The sequence below is a fragment of the Gopherus evgoodei genome, chromosome 1, assembly GCF_007399415.2.
Source record: "Gopherus evgoodei ecotype Sinaloan lineage chromosome 1, rGopEvg1_v1.p, whole genome shotgun sequence".
Classification (NCBI taxonomy): Eukaryota; Metazoa; Chordata; order Testudines; family Testudinidae; genus Gopherus; species Gopherus evgoodei.
The window spans coordinates 300,513,092-300,533,925 of record NC_044322.1 but is presented as its reverse complement, the minus strand read 5'-3'; the positions used below and the strand labels follow the sequence as shown (position 1 = coordinate 300,533,925).

Genomic DNA, 20,834 nt, shown 5'->3' with positions numbered 1-20,834 from the left:
CCCAGGGGATGGGGCTTGGGCTTCAGCCCCCAGCCCCAGGAAGTCTAATGCCAGCCCTGGTGACTCTTGTTAAAATGGGATTGCGACCCACTTTGGGGCCTGACCCATAGTTTGAGAACTGATGGTTTAGGGTGATAGAACCCAACTTCAGCTCTTCAACACGAGGCTACCTACAGATCTGCTGCTGCCCAATGTCCCTCAGGAAGATTTTATTTTCTAGCTGTTTCTCTATCAGGAAAGGAGTTTGCTATATGGGTTAGTGGGCCACTCTCCGTTCTCTGCAGATCAGGTAGTCTAGAAGCATTTTTGCATCTCATCGTGGGGACACAGATTCGAGAGGCTGTGGGATTTTGCTGTGGGTTAATTTGTTTGAATATGGTGATAGGACTAGAAAGGACGTTTTGGGTCATCAAAAAGAACAAGGAGTACTTGTGGCACTTTAGAAACTAACAAATTTATTTGGGCATAAGCTTTTGTGGGCTAAAACGCACTTCATCAGATGCATGCAGTGGAAAATACAGTAGGAAGATATATATACACAGAGAACATGAAGAAATGGGGGTTGCCACACCAACTCTAATGAGACTAATCAATTAAGGTGGGCTATTATCAGCAGGAGAAAAAAAACTTTTGTAGTGATAATCAGGATGGCACATTTCAAACAGTTGACAAGAAGGTGTGAGTAACAGTAGAGGAAAAATTAGCATGGGGAAATAGCTTTTACGTTGTGTAACGACCCATCTACTCCCAGTCTTTATTGAAGCCTAATTTAATGGTGTCCAGTTTGCAAATTAATTCCAATTCTGCAGTTTCCTTTGAAATTTTTTTGTTGGAAAAATGCAACTTTTAGATCTGTAATTGAGTGACCAGGGAGGTTGAAGTATTCGCCAGCTGGTTTTTGAATGTTATAATTCTTGACGTCTGATTTGTGTCCATTTATTATTTTGTGTAGAGACTGTTCTTTTTGCTGATACAGACTAACACGGCTGCTACTCTGAAACCTTTTGGGTCATGAAGTCTGGCCTCTGTGATACCAGGCAACACTACGGTGTGGTCCTGTTCGTTAACCAAACTGGGGTCACAAGCACTATTGGAGGCTGCTTCAGGCCCTCGGTCCTCTGAGGGCCAGAAACCTCATTCCCAGCAGGGTACATTCCTCCGGGGCCACTTCCCAGCGATCCCTGCCTAGGCGGGCCCGACATCCCCGCAGCGTCTAGCTGCGTGCGCGCGACGGCCACGGGACCGGGCTGGGTGAGTTTAGCCCGCCCCCTCCCGCGCCTCGCCCCGCCCCCGTGTGGCGTGGTGAGGGGCGGGGGAAGGTGGCGAGTCGGCGGCTCCTGCGCACGCGGGCGCTGTACTCGTCGGCCGGGCAGCCGGCCCCGCTGAGCGCGGAGGCGGCTGCCGGGCGCCATGGGGCCGGGGCCAGGGCCGGGGTGGCTGGCGGCCGGGCTGCTGGTGAACCTGGCCGCCTCCATCTGCATCGTGTTCCTGAACAAGTGGCTTTACGTGCGGCTCGGCTTCCCCAACCTGAGCCTCACGCTGGTGCACTTCGCCGCCACCTGGCTCGGCCTCGCCCTGTGCCAGGCGCTGCGCGTCTTCGCCCCCAAGAGCCTGCGGCCCCGCCAGCTGCTGCCCCTGGCGCTCAGCTTCTGCGGCTTCGTGGTGTTCACCAACCTGTCCCTGCAGAGCAACACCATCGGCACCTACCAGCTGGCCAAGGCCATGACCACGCCGGCCATCGTGGCCATCCAGAGCCTCTTCTACGGCAAGAGCTTCCCCCTGCGCATCAAACTGACCCTGGTGAGCGCCCGGCGCCCCCGCTTTCAGCCTGGCCGCCTGGGCCGCCGGGGGACCGGAGCGGGGAGGGCGGGTCGGGGTGGCCCCGGCCGGGGGAGGCAGCAGCTCCCTGTGACTTTCCCCTCTCCCGCTTGCCCCTTGCCAAAGGGTTATTTCCCCCTTTCCAGGCACCTTACCGCTCACTGGCTTAGTAAATCTGTTAGTTGAGTCACCAGGATTTCGATGGGTCTGTGGCTCCTTGGGCAGAAGCAGTGGGTTAGTGGACATGTTTCTCTCGCGTGCTGGTGACCGGGGTCTAGGTGCTGTTGTTTGTGTGGATTGCGGGGAAACCTCTGAAATAGCCAGTAATGAGCAAAACTTCACCACGATCACCAAATGCTGCCACCTCATCTCTAGCTGCTAGGGGCCTCAATGGAATTTTAATTTTTGTGGGTCAGTGTTATGGCCTTGACGTCATTTTGATTTTTTTTTCATACCATCAAGTGATTGTAGCAGTGTTATATGGGGCTTCTGGTCTGTTTACCAGCACAGCAGGGAAGAAAGTGCAAGTCAATCTTTGTAAAATTCTATAAAGATGAAACGTGCTAGTTGTTATTACTTCCAAATACAATTTGTGTATAGCTTATGCCATGTCTTAATCACGGAATATAACTTTACAATCTCTAGTTATAAAGCCTGAGATCAACTCTGGATAAAAGGGTGAGGTTGTGTGTGCAGATCTTTCCAAAACATTGGGGGAGAACAAGTTTTGATCCATTGAGTTCCATCTGCAGCAAATGTAAATAATAGCCAACATTTTCTTTCCTTACAGATTCCCATAACTGTAGGTGTATTCCTAAATTCCTATTATGACGTGAAGTTTAACTTCCTTGGAATGGTGTTTGCTACTTTTGGTGTTCTAGTTACATCCCTTTATCAAGTGGTTAGTAACTTGTTCTTCTCTATGTGCATGTTTCATAACAGAAATAACTTTTTGACACCTTGTTTCAAATTTCAGAAAGTAATAGAGGCAGGTAAGTGGTCTTGAAATAGTCTGCCTTAGGTTAGTTGTGGGCTGTAAGTAGTAGAGAAGAGATTTCTGGTACTACATAGCTGTTTAGCAGAAAAGGGCATAACAAGATACAGTGGTTGGAAGCTGAAGCTGGACTAATTCAGACTAGAATTTTAAGGCGCACATTTGTAACAGTGAGTGTAATAACCATTGGCACAACTTACATAGTAATGTGGTAGAATCTCTGTCACTTGAAGTCTTTAAATCAAAACTGGATAGCATTCTAAAACAGTGGTCCCCAACCTTTTCGTCTGTCGGCGCCAGACGAAGGACCACTTCGGAGGTGGAGCACCCACTGAATTTTGGCGGCATTTCGGTGGCGCCACCTCTCAATGACGTCGCTTGTCGATGGCAAGCGGCGTCATCGAGAGGCATCCCTGCCAAAATTTGGGAGCAGCGCCTCTCGATGATGTCACTTGTCAGCGACAAGCATCATCATCGAGAGGTGTCCCCGCTGAAATTCAGCAGTATTTCGGCGGGTGCTCTCCCACGGTCCAGGACGCGGGCGCATTAAGATGCCCCCGTGGGTGCCGTGGCACCCGTGGGCACCACGTTGGGGAACCACTGTTCTAAAAGATGCACTATCACTTAAACAGAAGTTATGGGCTTGAGGCAGGAATCACTAGGTGAGGTTCTATTGACTCACGCTAGATGATGACGATTGGCTTTTTTGGCCTTAAAAATCTATGAAAAGAGGAGGAGAAACAGGCAAAGTTACTATGATGGTGCAATATATTACATGTGTAGCAGAACTGCTAGTTAGCCTGTGGGTGAAATTCCATCTTGTGCTTTCTTAGAAAGCCCTTAAATAGAATTTAGTGTAATTATAGTTATATTTTAATTTAGAACAGAGATTATTTCAGTATTGTAAATTCTCATATATAATGCTGCATGTAATGCTCTTTATTAAATGTTAGCATTAGTATAGTTAAGTGCAATAAAATATTAAGTTAATGCCTTCAAAATAATTTGTCTAAGGGTTTTCATTTATAACATTCATTTTACTAATCATAGATGCAAAGATAACAGTAGCTGTATTAAATTATACATGTTGAAAATCTCAGTTGTAATCAATATCAAAATGAAGTTTAGTAAATGTATAATTAAAGGAAGGAAAATCCTGGAATTATAAAAATGTTAGTCATGCTTGTTAGCATATATATCGTAATGCCAACTGAGGTGGCGGCATAGGGAAAGTAACAGCAGTTAGGAGTAGATTTTATTTAAACATACTTTAAAGCAGGCCTGCAAAACTCGTAAAGCAGCGAGGGCCATGTTTCTCCAAAGAAAACAGCTGATGGCCGAAACCCACTGCCCCCCTGAAACAACCCCCTCCACCGCTACCTGTGGAAACAAACCCTCCTTCCCCAGCGCCACCCTGCTGAAACAGTGGTATTGAACCTTGGTAATACGTTATAGTAGGCCCCTAAGGTAAAAGAAAAATGTCTTTTTTTGCTAGAAGTAGAATAAGATCTTCCCCCAACTTTGTAATCAATTGCCCTGTTGAATGAATGAGGTGTGAATGAGGAAGGCATGGAAGGCAGCACCTCCAGACAGCTGCAACCCTTGGAGAGGGGCTGGGAGCCAGACCAAGGACAATTAGGGCTTGGCTACACTGGCATTTTACAGCGCTGCAACTTTCGCGCTCAGGGGTGTGAAAAAACACCCCCCTGAGCACTGCAAGATACAGCACTGTAAAGCCTCAGTGTAATCAGTGCTGCAGTGCTGGGAGCACAGTTCCCAGCGCTGCAAGCTACACCCGTAAGGGATGTGGTTTACGTGCAGCGCTGGGAGAGCTCTCTCCCAGCGCTGGCGCTCCGACCACACTCGCTGCCGCAGCAGCGCTTTGAAATTTCAAGTGTAGCCATGTCCTTAAACTTGTCAAGTGGGCTGACTAGAGAAGAGCAGACATACTGACGGCCTCGGGGGTTAGAAGCAAGCACCTTCCTTTGGAAACACCCTCTTTGCAGCACTGGGACAACCCCCACCACAGAGAAAAGCAGCAAAAAGGACCAATTTTTATGATCAATAGAACAGGTCATCCACCGACTCGACGCTTGCCTCCTCACCCCCCCTAGTATAAAGCCACCCCGCCACTGCCCGTCTGCTTGCTTCCTCAGCCCCTCCACCACTGCCTGCTCGCCTCCTCAGTCCCCCCTTACCTGCCCCCGCCAGCTCGCCTCAGTCCCCCTCCCCCGCCGCTGGCTCACCTGCTCCCTCACCACTGCCCGCCGGCTCGCCTACTCTCCCCCACCCCCCCGCTACTGCCAGCTCACTTGCCTGTGCACTGCCAGCTTGCCAGCTTCCCCCACCGCCAGCTCACTTGCCTGCCCCCCGCTGGCCTCATACCTTCTCCTGCTGCCCCAGCCCCCTGCCACTGGTTCACCCTCACTCCCCAGCCTGCCACTGGCCTCTTCACCACCCCACCCACCAGCCGGCTGGCCAGCCATTGGCTTGCCCCACCCTGCCACTTGCCTACTCACCCCCCCCGTGGGCCCCACAGTGAGCCCACATGGGCTACATGCTGCCCGGTGGCTGAATGTTGTGCAGGCCTGCTTTAAAGTACTACTAGAATTTATTTTTTGTGACTGGCATAAGAATATTGTACAGAGCTGTTGCATATTAAAATATATTATGTACTTTTCAGTGGTTCCCAACCAGGGGGACGCAAAGGTCTTCCAGGGGGTACATCAACTCATTTAGATATTTGTCTAGTTTTACAACAGACTACATAAAAAACACAGGCTAAGTCAGTACAAACTAAAATTTCATACAATGACTTTATACTGCTCTGTATACTATATACTGAAATGTAAGTATATTTACATTCCAATTGATTTATTTTATAATTGTATGGTAAAAATGAGCAAATAAGCATTTTTTTTCTGTAACAGTGTGCTGTGACACTTTGGTATTTTTATGCTTGATTTTGTAAGCAAGCAGTTTTTAAGTAAGGCATGGTACCAAAGAGGAATCAGACTCCTGCAAGAGGTACAGTAATCTGCGAAGGTTGAGAGCCACTGGTTTAAAGAGCTGCCTAAAATATGCAGTTCAGTTGTTGCATGCTTTCTCTCACATTTGTGGTAATGGCATGCAGGGTAACTTGATGCAGTCAGCTATAGCTTTAATAATCATGCTCAGGCATCCCATAATAGTAGAAAGTTGAAAAGATCGGTAGTGTCTGTAATACTGCTTGCCCTTATGGGATAAGGTACTGAACTGTTACTTGGGTAGATCCAGAGTTGGTGCGAGAATGAAAGGAGCCAGCTTTTTCCAGCCCCTCACTATTTAACTGTTCTTACTCAAGTGGCAGACCCTCTCATAGAGTATGGGAGGAGACAAAAAATAGAGAGAAGATAAAGGGAGGAAAATTCAAGCATTAGCCATCAGACATTGTAATGAAAAAGCTCTTTCAGCCAATTCTCTTCCTTCCTCATATGCCTGCACCCAGTGGCATACCACTATCTACTCAGTATAGGGCGGGAAGACTAACACACATTCATCTGGTTAAAATATTTGGTGTTCAGTAAATGGAAGTGGAAAACACAAGTCAACCTATTTATTATGTAGTGCCGGCCATATGAGAGTCTCTCCTTATTAGTAATCAAGTTCCTTTTATATGAGGACTTGATTTTCCTCATGTTTAACAACTTTATCTCTTGGTTTTAGTGGGTAGGAGCCAAGCAGCATGAGTTGCAGGTTAACTCTATGCAGTTGCTGTACTATCAGGCACCAATGTCCTCTGCCATGTTGTTGTGTATCGTACCCTTCTTTGAGCCAGTATTTGGAGAAGGGGGGATATTTGGACCCTGGACACCTTCTGCTGTGGTAAGATTTTATTTTTTATTTCTTTAATTTAACACCAGTGGCATTATCGCTTAATATAACAACTTCACACACAGTCATTGACAGTGAATGTGATGGGCTGTGAGGAAAGAGAATCAGTCCCTGCTCCCTTTAATTGTTTAAGCCCCACTGTGTGTGAGAGGAGTATCTCTGTCAACAGTTTGTCTGTGGCCTGGTCTACGCTTCGGTCAAAATAGCTACAGCACTCGGGTGTGTGAAAATCTACACCATCCTAAGCCCAGCATAAATGTAGCTAGATTGATGGGTGACGGTTTCCCTCAACCTAGCTGTCAGGGAGGTGGAGTGACAGAGAAACTTCTTTTGTAGTCTGCATCTATGCTCTCAAGTTATGTCACTGTAGTCTGTGGCCTTGGCTACGCTCACACTTTACAGTGCTGCAACTGGAGTGTGAAAAAACACTCCCCTGAGTGCTGCAAGATACAGCGCTGTAAAGCGTCAGTGTAATCAGGGCAGCAGCGCTACACCCGTAAGGGATGTGGTTTACATGCAGCGCTTGGAGAGCTCTCTCCCAGCGCTGCCGCTCTGACTACACTCACACTTCAAAGCGCTGCCAGGGCAGCGCTTTGAAATTCCAAATGTAGCCATACCCTGTGTAGTGTAAAAGTGGCCTAAGAATGTTCTCCTTAGTCTTGTTTCTGGTTAGAGGGCATTTTAGTAACAGGAAAAAATTAGACATTGGCTCCCTCTAAAGTTCAGGAATAAGCAACTTTTTAAACTATTTAGGAAGCTTTAGTTGCCATGTAAATATTAGAAACGCAACAATCATTACAACAGTGAGTTTTTGTTTAGAGTATAGTGTGTGTATATATAGTAATATAGTCATCAGATTTCTCTCTCTTACAAGGTGTTACTTTCATAATGAGCATCATTACAACATCCTTTACGTGTCATTTCTAGTGATTTTATTAAATTCAGTAAAATCTCTGATTACACATTTAACAAACCAGACATATATCTGTCAAATGTTAATATTAAAAAAAAATGGACAGTTGTGCTGATTATTTGCAGGTGAATGCACTTTGTCTGAGTAAATGGTAACCAAATATCTAAGTGTCTACTTGTCCTCTGTGTGTTTTGCTGGGTACATAATTGGTGTGTTAATATTTCCATGACAGCCTCCCATATTTTGTGAATCATTCCTCTAGAGTTCGGCCATTTTTCTTTTCCCAACGAGAGGCAGATTAATTCTTCATTTCCTTTTGTGTGACCATTTCTGACAGGAAGCCCCAGCAGGATTATCAAAGGATCGTTTAGTAATAAATGTCCACCAGTGTTACTAGATACCTAATATTTTAAACATAGTGACAGATAACCCCCCAGATGAGCCACCAACCATGAGTTCATATGTAAATCAAATAATAAAGCACTCCTCTAGACTATCAAAAATAGATTAACAATACAAGTCAAAAGCCAAAAGATTCGAATTGACAACGAAATTAACCTTTCTATTCTGCCTCTCCCCCCCCCCCCAGACTTTACAAAATCTAGAAGTTTGTCCTAGTTTTTTTTAAAGTAAAATTATGTAAATGACCCTGGAGCTAGCAGTCGCTCTCCACTGTGGGAACGATACAAAAGCTTTCACTGCTCCCTGACTTCACTTCTGGCGGAGGAGAACTGGTAGTGGTTACTTTCTGCAGTCAGTAGCTGTTTTGTACTGGGAGGGCTCTAATCTCCTTCTTCATCCTCATCTTCTTGATGTCCCTCAACAGGATCAGGGCTCAAATATATATTCATTACATACTGTTGTCTAAGGTGGAAGGTACCTTTAGTTTAGAAAGTGCCAGTTACTCAGTTAGTGATATGTCAGGCAATGACAGATGCAAGCTCTCTCTCTAGTGGTACTGAAATCAGTGACTGGAATAATGAATAGTCACAACAAATGGGACAGATATCTTGTAATTATTTCTGTAATCTTAACTAAGTTTTGCATCTAAAAGCTGTGATGTCTTAAATATGGTTATGGAACATCATTTTTGTGAGCGAGCAGTTGAATATCTGGGGCCATTTCTCAGACATAGCAAGTAAAGAGAAAGAAGATGCGCATTTTGTAGCACAATTCACATTTTGAGACCGTGCTCTGAGCTACTTAAATCCTAAGTGTCTCCGTTAAAGTAGAACTCATGTTTGCCTTTTTTTGTTCTGTTTGCTCTCTTCTCTTGTGTGATATCTTGCTGATTTGCATTTGACAGTAAAGAAACCTGATTAAACAATTTGGGGTGTAACTAGAGATGGTCAGAAATATATGTTAGATTACTGACTGTGTCCATTAATCCACAGTTAATGGTGCTGCTGTCTGGTATAATAGCTTTTATGGTAAACTTGTCCATTTACTGGATCATTGGAAACACATCACCTGTCACGTATCCTTTTTATTATTGCCCACTCCCATTGTTTTCAGATGAATGGCAGTATTCAGTCAAGTATATTTCACAATGAAAAAAGCCCACTGGACAAATAGGCTGTTATTTACCTGCTTTATTGTGAATGTTGAAACTGGAAAAGCACAATCCAGTTTCTCAGTGTTCTTTCTCACAGTATGTATAGACAGTTCTGGTTAATTTAGTAGTAAGAACTTTATGTCCATATTAACAGTATTAAAACATGTTTTGGTGACTATAGTAAATGCGTAAAGTGATTCCTGTTTGTATATCAAATATCAGTTAATTTGTAAAGTATTTTGTGCGAAAGGTGTTACATAAATGCAAGTTAATTATAATTGCACAGATAAAATTGAAAAGTTGAGTGAATAAAAATTGATGTGAATGACCGTAGTCCATTTTGGGGATAGATATAGGAATGCATAAGAGATTCACTGTTTGTTTTTAATATTTTGATTATTTGTTATGATCCTTAACAGAGATGTGTAGATATAATATGTTTGGACACTTCAAGTTCTGCATCACTCTGTTGGGAGGGTACCTGTTGTTTAAAGATCCACTGTCGCTTAATCAGGTCCTTGGGATTTTGTGTACTTTGTTAGGCATTTTAGCTTATACTCATTTCAAACTTAGTCAGCAGGAAGGGAGTAAGAGTAAACTGGTTCAGCGTCCATAAATCAAGATCTTCTGGAGATGATAAACCTTCAGACAGAATGAAAACTGATATTAAATATGCACTGATTGTAGAAAGGGCAAACTAGCTGAAATAAAATTTGTATTAATATTACCACCAGGATCATCATGCTGAAACAAAATAAAACAAATCATTACATAAAACATATTTTCCATCTTACTCTAGACTATTTTTAAATAGTAACATTTTAAAAAAAAGATCAGCTGGTATAAGTCAAATTAGAATGAAAATTCTATAGAAGTGATTAGACTTTCATACTGAAATCAAATGAGCTTATCTTGGTTAATGTTACAGTAAATGCTGAAGGAACTAATTTTGCCCTTTGTAGTGATATGCCCGTGTTACTATTGTAAAGAATCTTGTTCGAGACACTTATATGCAGATATTCTGGTACATGACAGCACATGCTTCCTGTTTGTCTGGTAGATGAAAAGGCAAATTGCTTTTTTGTTGGTTTGTTTTTTTAAAAAGCTGTCAAACATTCTGATTCCAACGTGCTTGCTTGCGAGTTTGGTAACTACCTAAATAACTTTCAGTAGAACGGATCGGATAAAATTATTAGTGGAGTGGAGACTCAGGCAACTGATCTATCTAGTTATCAGTTTGAACTAAAACCGAATGCCCCAAACTTTGGGAAAGTTGGAAACCAGCTCTGAACTTTGCAGCTCAAGTTCATCTGTAGATCTGCCAGGAAATTTAGTAAATCACTAGTGTTTTGGAAAATGTTCTGTTTCTGCTTCATGATTTTCTAGTGTCAAAAACGGACTTTCACAAGACTTCTTGAACCTGTGTGGGCTTAGTAAACCTACATAGTTGCTTTAATTGCCAAATGAAAATGGTTTTGCAAGTAAAAACACAAACACCCACCTGTTTGGGGCAGCAGATAAACTATGCCAAGACTCTGTCCAAAGACATCTTTAAGTTTAAAAAAACAAAAACAAAACTAAGTAGGTGGGATGTGGGAGTTGAACCTCCTGTTGTTTTAATTCATTCTCTAATGTGCACGTGCACTTCCCTCCTGCCCTCTGCCCTGTAGCTCTCTCAGAAGGGCAAGGTGCATCCTATATTCACAGGTTCCACTGTTGTTGCTGTTCGTATAGGGAAACGCCAGTGGGTTGCTGAGAAATTTAATCTCTTTCATGCTGCCCATAATATGCTGGAAAGACAATCTCTTCAGGGGAATCTGCAGCAGATGATGACCTTGGGACAGGCACAGGTTCTACAGTAAATTAGAGGTGCTTTGAAGATTACCTTAGGCCAGAGCTGTGCGGTTTTTTGGCCATTTGGAAAGACAGTTTTGAGAGCCATGTTGTAAAAAATGGAAAGTTATGTCAATTTTCGTACTTTCAGTAAACGCAGTAGAAACATACATTTGCCAAATTGGCAAGTGATTAGAATTCATTTGCATTACTTCACTGGCATTTTGTTGTTTTTATCTTCATTTACTTATAGTCGCTTTAAAGAGGAAAATCATGTGAACAGAAATGTGTATAGGTTTTACAGCCACCAACATAAATGGTTAGGTAGTTAATTCTTAGCTTTTTTAACAGATGAAATTATTAGAAACCTTATGTTTATGTGCAAAAAGCAATATCAATCAAATTATTTTTACAATGAGGCCTGTTTTCAGGCTTGTACATTGTTCAGTTTTCGGAGTTCAATTTTTAAAAACAATTTCTCTTGTGTAGCTTACATTTACATCAGATTACTCTGTATTGTTTCAGTATTCTAAACAGCTGACTTCTTTACCACTGGTATCTGAGGCATTGTACAGGTGCAAGAAAAAATTCTTTTGTATACATTTTTATAAATCTATAATTTGTTAGAATTTAAAGACATACGGACTGCTGAGAAATATGTGCAGAACAGTGCAGTCTTTAGGTGCATATTCTTGAGTACATGCACTGGAAAAACATTTTGCATTGATTTGTGCTGTGCACAAGCTCTCCTAAAATGTAAATAGACCATGAGGACGTTCTTAGGATTAGAAATAAGATGCCTGAAAAGCCTGTGTGATGACAAAATCTGAGATGGGATTGATGTATATAACGAGAAAAGAACTGAATAAAAACATATGATGCAAATGATTTTCACCACAGCATCTGATCTTCAAAATGGCAAAAGTAAATTAAGAAAGTAATTCAAAAGCATTGGTGACTGAAAAGGATACATTATAAATATAATCTGTTGCTGGAAAATGTACAAGTCCTGTAGGACACTGAAGTGACTGGATTTTTTTCATATATTTAACAGTTCTACTTTGGGTTTTACCTAGTATGACTGATAAATAAAATAATTCTTGAACTTCTCTCTTGTCTTTCTTTGTCGAATGTTTCAAAATATTAAACAGGGAAGACTTGTGTAATCATGGTCTAAAGAGATTCCTTGATACATAGTTAGGGAGGACACTGAATTTAATTATGTGACCTGTACTCAAAACATAACAATAGCTAGAGGTGCAGAAGAAGGGTCGCTGGATTTTTTTCTGATTGAATTGACTGCATTTTTAATGAAATGTCTGTGGCATCTACAATATAAGACAAACACCACTTGTGGTTTTATAAACTTAATATACATGCTCAAGGTGTCACACTTCATTGCTTCTGTGGGACAATCTCACTGCATTCAAAGGCTCCTGGAATCCATTCCCCCACCCCTAGACTTCCCATGTGCCACTTTCCCATCCCTCTATATTTCAGGGACTCACTGCAACCCCACCCTTACATTAAAGGCTCTCTGTACTCCTCTTCTCCCCTCCCCCCCATTAGCCTCTTCTCCCGCCATTCCCCTTTCTCCACATAAATGTCCATCATTCTCCACTACATGTCAGTGGTCTGTGCTCCCATGTCCCTCTCCTATCATTTTATTGTCCCAGCTACATCGAGGACTGTGTGCCCCTTTATCCTCCCTGCCATCCTTCCATTACTACTTTTCTCTCTTTTTGGTAGATAAGTAATTCTGGGTGTCCACCTTTTGAATTGGAGTATGGGAAGGTGGGCAGAGTTGAGATGGGGGACTTAATATACTGGAAGATGTTAATAGCAGCCATCAACAGGTTCTTTGAGCTCTTGACAGCTGAAGGCCGACGAGCTGTAAAAAGGTCCATGTGTGTCCCATTTTTCCACCTTCTGGTTTTCACCAAAACGAAGAGTTCTGCCCACTGATGCCTAGATACAGCATTCCCTGAAATTTTGGAATTGACTGACCACAGCATTTAAAAGGTTTTGTGTTTAGAGCCAAACAACGAATGGCTGTTGTGTTGAATATGGGGCCTAATTTCATTCAGCCAATTATGGTTCTGACCTCGGATGAGTTACAGGAGGGAAGTGCCTCATTTTCCCCATCTGTAAAATGGAGATAACAATCAAGACCTCCTTTGTAAAACGCTTTAAGATCTACTAATGAAAGTTGCTTGTAAGAGCTGGATATTAAGCACTTTTGTATCCAAATCAGACCAGAAAAATTACACTATTTTAGGATCCAGTCTTATTACCCTCACACTCTCAATCTCCTCTGTCGTCACTGGACAACTCATAGCTAAACATAACAGGATTACTTTTAAACTGTAATTACAGGAAAGGGAGAGGCATATACAAAAAAATCCCTAGAAAATACAGGTCTCTGTTCCTTTTTCTAAACTATTGGGATTTGGTGGATCTGGCATGTTTCCTCATTTGTGCCTGTGTGTGTGTGTGTGTGTGTGTGTATATATATATATATATATATATATATATATATATATATATATATATATATATATACACATCTCTCTCACACACACACACACACACACACACACACACACACACACACACACACACACACACACACACACACACACACACAAATGTTCTCTGTGCTGACAATAAAGCAATAAAACCTGTAGCCAAGCTCTACAATCCTGAGGGAAAAGCAATAATGGCATCTTTTGCCACATATACTAAAAGGGTTTCTTACAAATTAATGCTCTTCTGCCAAATGCTTGTTCATTAGGAAGTAACTGGTTCTAATGCATTCAAATGTTGTTTTAATACTTTATTCCTGCTAATTGCCTGTATTTAAGATTCTAAGTCATCTTGCTTTTCATTAACAGTAAACCAGAAAATTAGAATTTTTTTTTAATACGTGTGGTTCCTGTTGTGTGTGTTAATTGGTCAGCTTCAGTCTTTGGTGTTCTCTTGTGACAAATTTAAACATCACAGCACGCCTTGCTGTTGAGCTTGCTTATTGCCCCTCCGCCCATGACCTCAGCCCTCCAGCTGGGTTGGTGTTAGTCCTTTTCCCTTTCAGAGTGCTACAAGGTTGAGTGTCTCAGGAGGTCAGTTGCCCTAGCTTGAGGGCATGGAAACCCAGGCCTCCTTGAGTGTGGCCCATTTGCTCAATCCATTAAGAAGCCCAGTTGGTAGAGGAACCCTAGCCCACCCACTCTGTGTTCCAGGCCAGGGCCTTATATAAAGTGGCTGTCATCAATCTCTCCCACTCTTTACTGTTGTCCTGGCCTGCTTCTTACTGTGCTTCACCTTTATACACAGACTATACACGTTTTTTGTAGCAAATGAGAACACTGAAATAACGTTGATAAAACCTCTGCATGTTTGGCAGTATTTGTACTTGCTGATCTTGTACGACTTGATAAACTATGGCAAAGGTTGGGAGCACTGTGCCAGGGGAGCTTTTTCTGCTGATGGTAAACAGTTCCTTGTCAGCCTGGAGGCTGAAGGGATGTGCTTTGCTGCTGTTCCATGTATGAAAAGGGGGGTTGTTTTTGGAAGTCTACCTTCGAGACAGAGCTTCCATTCAGCAGGAATTTATCCTGCCTCTGCTCACACTAAATGAATGCACAATGGTAGCAGAAGACGAAAGGAACACTGAGGCCTTATTCAGTCTGCCTGTAGTTTTATTAAATTTCTCTGAAATAGTCGTAGGCAGGTAGATTACCCTTGATAAGGGGTTTACTCTACAGGAAGGACAGGAAAAAACATTTCTGTTTAGCTAGGGAATATTTGTAAAGCTCTAATGATAAAAATCACTGAATTCATAGCGACTTATGGACAGTAGGCGCTGCAGAAATATTTAAAGCATATTGAAGTAAAACTTAGTTCTAACTAAGAACTTGTTTAGCACATCTGTTTTCATAAAACCTACTAGCAATAAACCCTCTCCACCCAACATCTGTGTTTTAACTGTGCTGTGTCTATGTGCTTGGGTTGTAAATGATCAGGGATTTTGTTCTTGATTAATATGTTATAAAGTACTGTGTACAGCTGTGGTACTGTCCAGTTAGTAGTAATACTTCTGACAACGATATAGACAGGTGCTAGTGAAGTTTGTCAGCATGTTTGGGAGGACAGAAAAGAGGCAAGTGAAGGCTCTCATTTTAAGCACTGAAAGGAGGGGGCCTTTTAATTCTGTATTGTTCAAGTCAAACTTAGGATTGCATTATTGACGTTAATAGAGAACCTAACAAGGCAGGAAGCTGAAACATTGTTCTTCAGCAGATTGTGACCTTTCACGAGGCAGTCATTCTCCAAAAGTGCTGTCCTGCTCCCACAGAAATCAATAGGTGCGTTAGCAGGGATTTTACTGGGAGCAGAATTACGGCTTACATTGTCAGGGTTTTTTAAAATTTACGGATCAGAACATTCCCCCACTCTCTGTCGTCTTAGTGAGAGAGAAGGGAAAAAAAATGGTAAGTAAACAAAATGAGGGCTGGAGATAATGTGAATGTTGGTTTCCACAGCAACTCATTTTCTCTCTCATGAGTGTAAAAATCCAATTCTGTCTTCCTATGGTAGGTGGCAAAAACTAGGTTAATGCAGAGTTAAGGTTTCCAGATGACAGCTTGTGCTCTTCCAGAATGTTGAGTGCAGCAAAATTCAAACTTCAGGAAATCAAGCGTCTGTGGGTTTAATGAGTTATAGCTGTATTGAATGGCAGCGGTGTGTTTGTGAGCTGAGGAGATGGGGATTAGTTTGAGGAGCATCACAGAGCTGTGATTGTGATATTAGATCAGGATTTGTGCCCACCCTGTGAAAACAGGAAAGGGAAGTATGTGTACCTTGAGGATGTAGCCTGCATCATTTTATTGCAAAATTGTGTAGGTTGTCTCAGTAGCAAGGCACTAGAAGGGTTTTGACATGGGAATTGTCAGTAGGGAGGTGAAATATGAGAGCAGTCTGTGGGTTTACTGATGGGCTAAGTTCCCTCTAAGCTGTGCAGCAGGCTATCAAGGTCCATGCAGGCACGTAGGGGGGAGAGGTGCCTCTCCCCCGGCCCTGGAGCTGCCGCAACCAGCAAGAGGCACTTCTTCGCCCAGCCCTGGGATGCTGTGGCGAGAGAGGGCTGGGGGGAGTCCATTCTCCCCGCTGCAGCCCCAGGGCAGCCTGCACCCCAAACCCCTCATCCCCGGTCCCACCCCAGAGCCTGCACCCCCAGCCATAGCCCTCACGCCACCTGCACTCCAACCCTCTCCCCCAACCCTGAGTCCCCTCTCACACTCCAAACCCCTTGGCCCCACCCCCCCTCACCTTCATATTGCTGTACATAACAAAATTCATTCTGTGCATGGATGTAAAAAATTAGTGGAAACATTGCTGATGGGTAAGGGAAAATGCAGGTTTTGATGGTATCCTGAGAGTGTGCAGTGGTTGTTAAATTTCACAAATGTGGTATTCTGCCGGAAGAGCAAGGCAAGTATAGGGCAGTGCACATAGAATCATAGACTATCAGGGTTGGAAGGGACCTCAGGAGGTCATCTAGTCCAGCCCCCTGCTCAAAGCAGGGCCAATCCCCAACTAAATCATCCCAGCCAGGGCTTCATCAAGCCTGACCTTAAAAACCTCTAAGAAAGGAGATTCCACCATCTCTATAGGTAACCCATTCCAGTGCTTTACCACCCTCCTAGTGAAAAAGTTTTTCCTAATATCCAACCTAAACCTCCCCTACTGCAACTTGAGACCATTACTCCTTGTTCTGTCATCTGCTACCACTGAGAACAGTCTAGATCATGGGTAGGCAACCTATGGCATGCGAGCCAAAGGTGGTACGCAAACTGATTTTCAGTGGCACTCACACTGCCCGGGTCCTGGTCACTGGTCGGGGGCGCTCTGCATTTTAATTGAATTTTAAATGAAGCTTCTTAAACATTTTTAAAACCTTATTTACTTTACGTACAACAATAGTTTAGTTATATATTACAGACTTCTAGAAAGAGACCACCTAAAAATGTTAAAATGTATTACTGGCAAGCAAAACCTTAAATTAGAGTGAATAAGTGACGACTCGGCACACCACTTCTGAAAAGCTGCCGACCCCTGGTCTAGATCCATCCTCTTTGGAATCCCCTTTCAGGTAGTTGAAAGCAGCTATCAAATCCCCCCTCATTCTTCTCTTCTCCAGACTAAACATTCCCAGTTCCCTCAGCCTCTCCTCATAAGTCATGTGCTCCAGCCCCCTAATCATTTTTATTGCCCTCTGCTGGACTCTTTCTAATTTTTCCACATCCTTCTTGTAGTGTGGGGCACCAGACTGGACACAGTACTCTAGATAAGGCCTCACCATGTCCCTCAGTTTGCTGGCAATGCCCCTATTTATACAGCCCAAAATGCCGGCAGCCGTCTTGGCAACAAGGGCACACTGTTCACTCATATCCAGCTTCTTGTCCACTGTCACCCTAGGTCCTTTTCTGCAGAACTGCTTCATAGCCACTCGGTCCCTAGTCTGTAGCAGTGCATGGGATTCTTCTGTCCTAAGTGCAGGACTCTGCACTTGTCCTTGTTGAACCTCATCAGATTGCTTTTGGCCTCTAATTTGTCTAGGTCCCTAGTATCCCTACACACCAGCGTATCTACCACTCCTGCCAGTTTAGTGTCATCTGCAAACTTGCTGAGTGTGCAGTCCACGCCATCCTCCAGATCATTAATGAAGATATTGAACAAAACCGGCCCGAAGACCAACCCTGGGCACTCCGCTTGATATCAGCTGCCAACTAGACATCGAGCTATTGATCACTACCTGTTGAGCCTCACGATCTAGCCAGCTTTCTATCCACCTTATAGTCCATTCATCCAGCCCATACTTCTTTAACTTGCCGTCAAGAATACTGTGGGAGACCGTATCAAAAGCTTTGCTAAAGTCAAGGAATAACATGTCCACGGCTTTCCCCTCATCCACAGAGTCAATTATCTCATCATAGAAGGCAATTGAGTTAGTCAGGCATGACTTGCCCTTGGTGAATCCATGCTGATTGTTCCTGATCACTTTCCTCTCCTCTAAGTGCATCAGAATTGATTCCTTGAGGACCTGCTCTATGATTTTTTCCAGGGACTGAGGTGAGACTGACTGGCCTGTAGTTCCCCGGATCCTCCTTCCCTTTTTTAAAGATGGGCACTACATTAGCCCTTTTCCAGTCATCCAGGACCTCCCCCAATCACCATGAGTTTTCAAAGATAATGGCCAATGGCTCTGCAATCACATCCACTAACTCCTTTAGTACCCTCGGATGCAGCACATCCGGCCCCATGGACTTGTGCTTGTCCAGCTTTTCTAAATAGTCCTGAACTGCTTCTTTCTCTACAGAGGGCTGGTCACCACCCCCCCATGCTATGCTGACTAGTGCAGTAGACTGGGAACTGACCTTGTTCGTGAAGACAAAGGCAAAAAAAGCATTGAGTACATTAGCTTTTTCCACATGCTCTGTCTCTAGGTTGCTTCCTCATTCCAGGGCTGCCCAGAGGATGGGGCAAGTGGGGCAATTTGCCCCAGGCCCCACAGGGGCCCCCACGAGAATATAGTATTCTATAGTATCGCAACTTTTTTTATGGAAGAGGCTACCGAAATTGCTTTGCTCCAGGCCCCCTGAATCCCCTGGGCAGCACTGCCTCATTCAGTAAGGGCCCCACACTTTCCTTGACTCTCTTCTTGTTGCTAAAATACCTGAAGACACCCTTCTTGTTACTCTTAACATCTCTTGCTAGCTGCAACTTCAAGTATGATTTGGCCTTCCTGATTTCACTCCTGCATGCCTGACTCCTCCCTGGTCATTTGTCCAATCTTCCACTTTTTTTAAGCCTCTTTTTTGTGTTTAAGATCAGCAAGGATTTCACCGTTAAGCCAAGCTGGTGGCCTGCCATATTTACTATTCTTTCTTCATATCGGGATGGTTTGGTCCTGCAAGCTCAATAAGGACTCTTTAAAATATATTCTTTAAAATATAGCTCCTTTCCTTGACAGTGAAAAAGCAGAGTGCAAGTAAGGGTGTTATGGGTGTCGCACAAAGAGGGCAAAGGTAAGGTTATATGGGCGTATACCTTAACTCTGTCTTTCCTGGTTTTCTAACATTTGACTTTTGCTGAAGCTGACGTTCTGGAAGAAGATGAGCTGTCATCAGGAATTCTTAATTCTCCATTAATCAAGCTTTTTGCCATTTAATTTTCTTTTTTAACAGAGAGAAAACTTGTTGGTAGGAATTACTGGTGGTTGTGGCATCATTTGTAGATAGCATGCAGGCCAAGAGGACAACTGATTCTGTCCTTCCCCGCCACTACTCAGCCCCACCAAGTATCCCTGTTCCTTCCAGACCAGCTGCCTCCCACTGCTCTGTTTTGTGCAGGTTTTCCCCCCCACCCCAGGTGTGTGAGCATGTCCTTCGTGTGTCTGGTGGTGTACCCAGGTTTCCAACTGGACCCATCCTTGGAATCTGATTTTTTTTTCCTCTGTGGATGACATGAGAACCCAAAGGCTCTTGTCAGAGTCAACATAATTTTCTGAAAAGAAGCTGTATTCTGTGCACTGTATGGCCAGCTGGGTTTACACAGGGCCCGTCGGGGTCCTGGCCACCGGTCCGGTGGGCTCTGCATTTTAATTTAATTTTAAATGAAGCTTCTCAAACATTTAAAAAACCTTATTTATTTTACATACAACAATAGTTTAGTTATATATTATAGACTTATAGAAAGAGACCTTCTAAAAACATTAAAATGTATTACTGGCATGCAAAACCTTAAATTAGAGTGAATAAAGGAAGACTCGGCACACTACTTCTGAAAGGTTGCCGACCCTTGAACTAGGCGAAATAGGCAGTGGCCTAGGACGGCAAGTGGTTGGGGGTGCCTAGGGCTGTCCTTAGGCATGGGCAGCTGGGTAGGGCACTTGAAAATTTGGGGCACCACTGGGTCTTAATGTCCACCCCCTGGTTTTCCTATCCCTGTTCCTGCAGGCTCTGAGTCTTCCTGGGAAGGGGATCTAGAAGTTAAAAGAGGGAGTCTCCAGCCTGCCAGACCTATTAGCACAACACTGAAACTGTTAAAAGAGCAATTCAAGGGGTAATGAAGACATTTAACAGGCATTTGCCAACCCCCAGGTATCTACTGTCAGTTTCTGAATGTACTGACAAAAACAGTTGTGCATGATTGTAAATATTTACTCCGAACATGTCAGTCTACAGGACCATAGTTTAAAATTTGCTTTAAACATATTTCATTAGTGAGTTGGTGAAGATTATAAAATCACATCTCTAAGAAATCCTTGCACAGATTTTTAGATGCACAATCATCTTTAGCCTTAAATGCTTGGATCTTCAGACATATGTTTTTTTAAATAAATTCTTCAAAAGACCACCCTTATCTAAAATACACATTTTAATTAAATAGTAAAAAACTTACTTCCAAAGTCTTCCTGTCCTTTCTGTCCATCCATTTCTCCCTTCACACACACACACCCGCACCACCTTGAAAGAAGCAACAGCCCTTTGCTTCTAGATAGCTGGACAAAGAGTTTCCCTTTCTTTATTTCTGACTATCTGATGAACTAGTTTTAAGCAAAATCAGTACCTTAGTAAGATATAAAATCCTTTGTTATGCCTAAAATCTTTGGACACATTTTTTTAAAGTTGGTGAAATTGTTATAGAGATCACACGTAGTAAATTAGTGTCCCTTTTTCTAAGAGCAATTAACATTGTTATGAACACACTAAACCTCTGTGACTGATTAATCTGGAATGATTACTTTATGAAGGCTTGAGTACATTTAAAATATAAAATCAGCTTAG

General features: G+C 43.1%; 1 protein-coding gene across 2 annotated transcripts; it reads left to right on the top strand.

The window, feature by feature from the left end:
- The first annotated feature begins 1,393 nt into the window (after positions 1-1,393).
- Positions 1,394-12,095, top strand: SLC35E3 (solute carrier family 35 member E3). Of its 2 annotated transcripts, XM_030548775.1 has the most exons (5): positions 1,394-1,800; positions 2,609-2,719; positions 6,518-6,676; positions 8,993-9,075; positions 9,583-12,095. In XM_030548775.1, exons 1-5 carry the CDS (start codon positions 1,411-1,413, stop codon positions 9,767-9,769), a joined length of 930 nt encoding a protein of 309 aa, XP_030404635.1. In that variant the 5' UTR covers positions 1,394-1,410; the 3' UTR covers positions 9,770-12,095. The 2 variants fall into 2 exon arrangements, with proteins under 2 accessions (XP_030404635.1, XP_030404636.1); XM_030548776.1 differs by lacking the exons at positions 8,993-9,075; positions 9,583-12,095 and adding an exon at positions 7,559-8,984.
- Positions 12,096-20,834: the final 8,739 nt, after the last annotated feature.

What these genes read in the sequence shown, in the direction of transcription:
- SLC35E3 (XM_030548775.1), top strand. Translation starts at nt 1,411, where the DNA reads ATGGGGCCGGGGCCAGGGCCGGGGTGGCTGGCGGCCGGGCTGCTGGTG. An exon ending in TTACATCCCTTTATCAAGTG is followed by an intron (nt 2,720 to 6,517) that starts GTTAGTAACTTG and finishes TCTTGGTTTTAG; the next exon opens with TGGGTAGGAGCCAAGCAGCA. An exon ending in CCTGGACACCTTCTGCTGTG is followed by an intron (nt 6,677 to 8,992) that starts GTAAGATTTTAT and finishes ATTAATCCACAG; the next exon opens with TTAATGGTGCTGCTGTCTGG.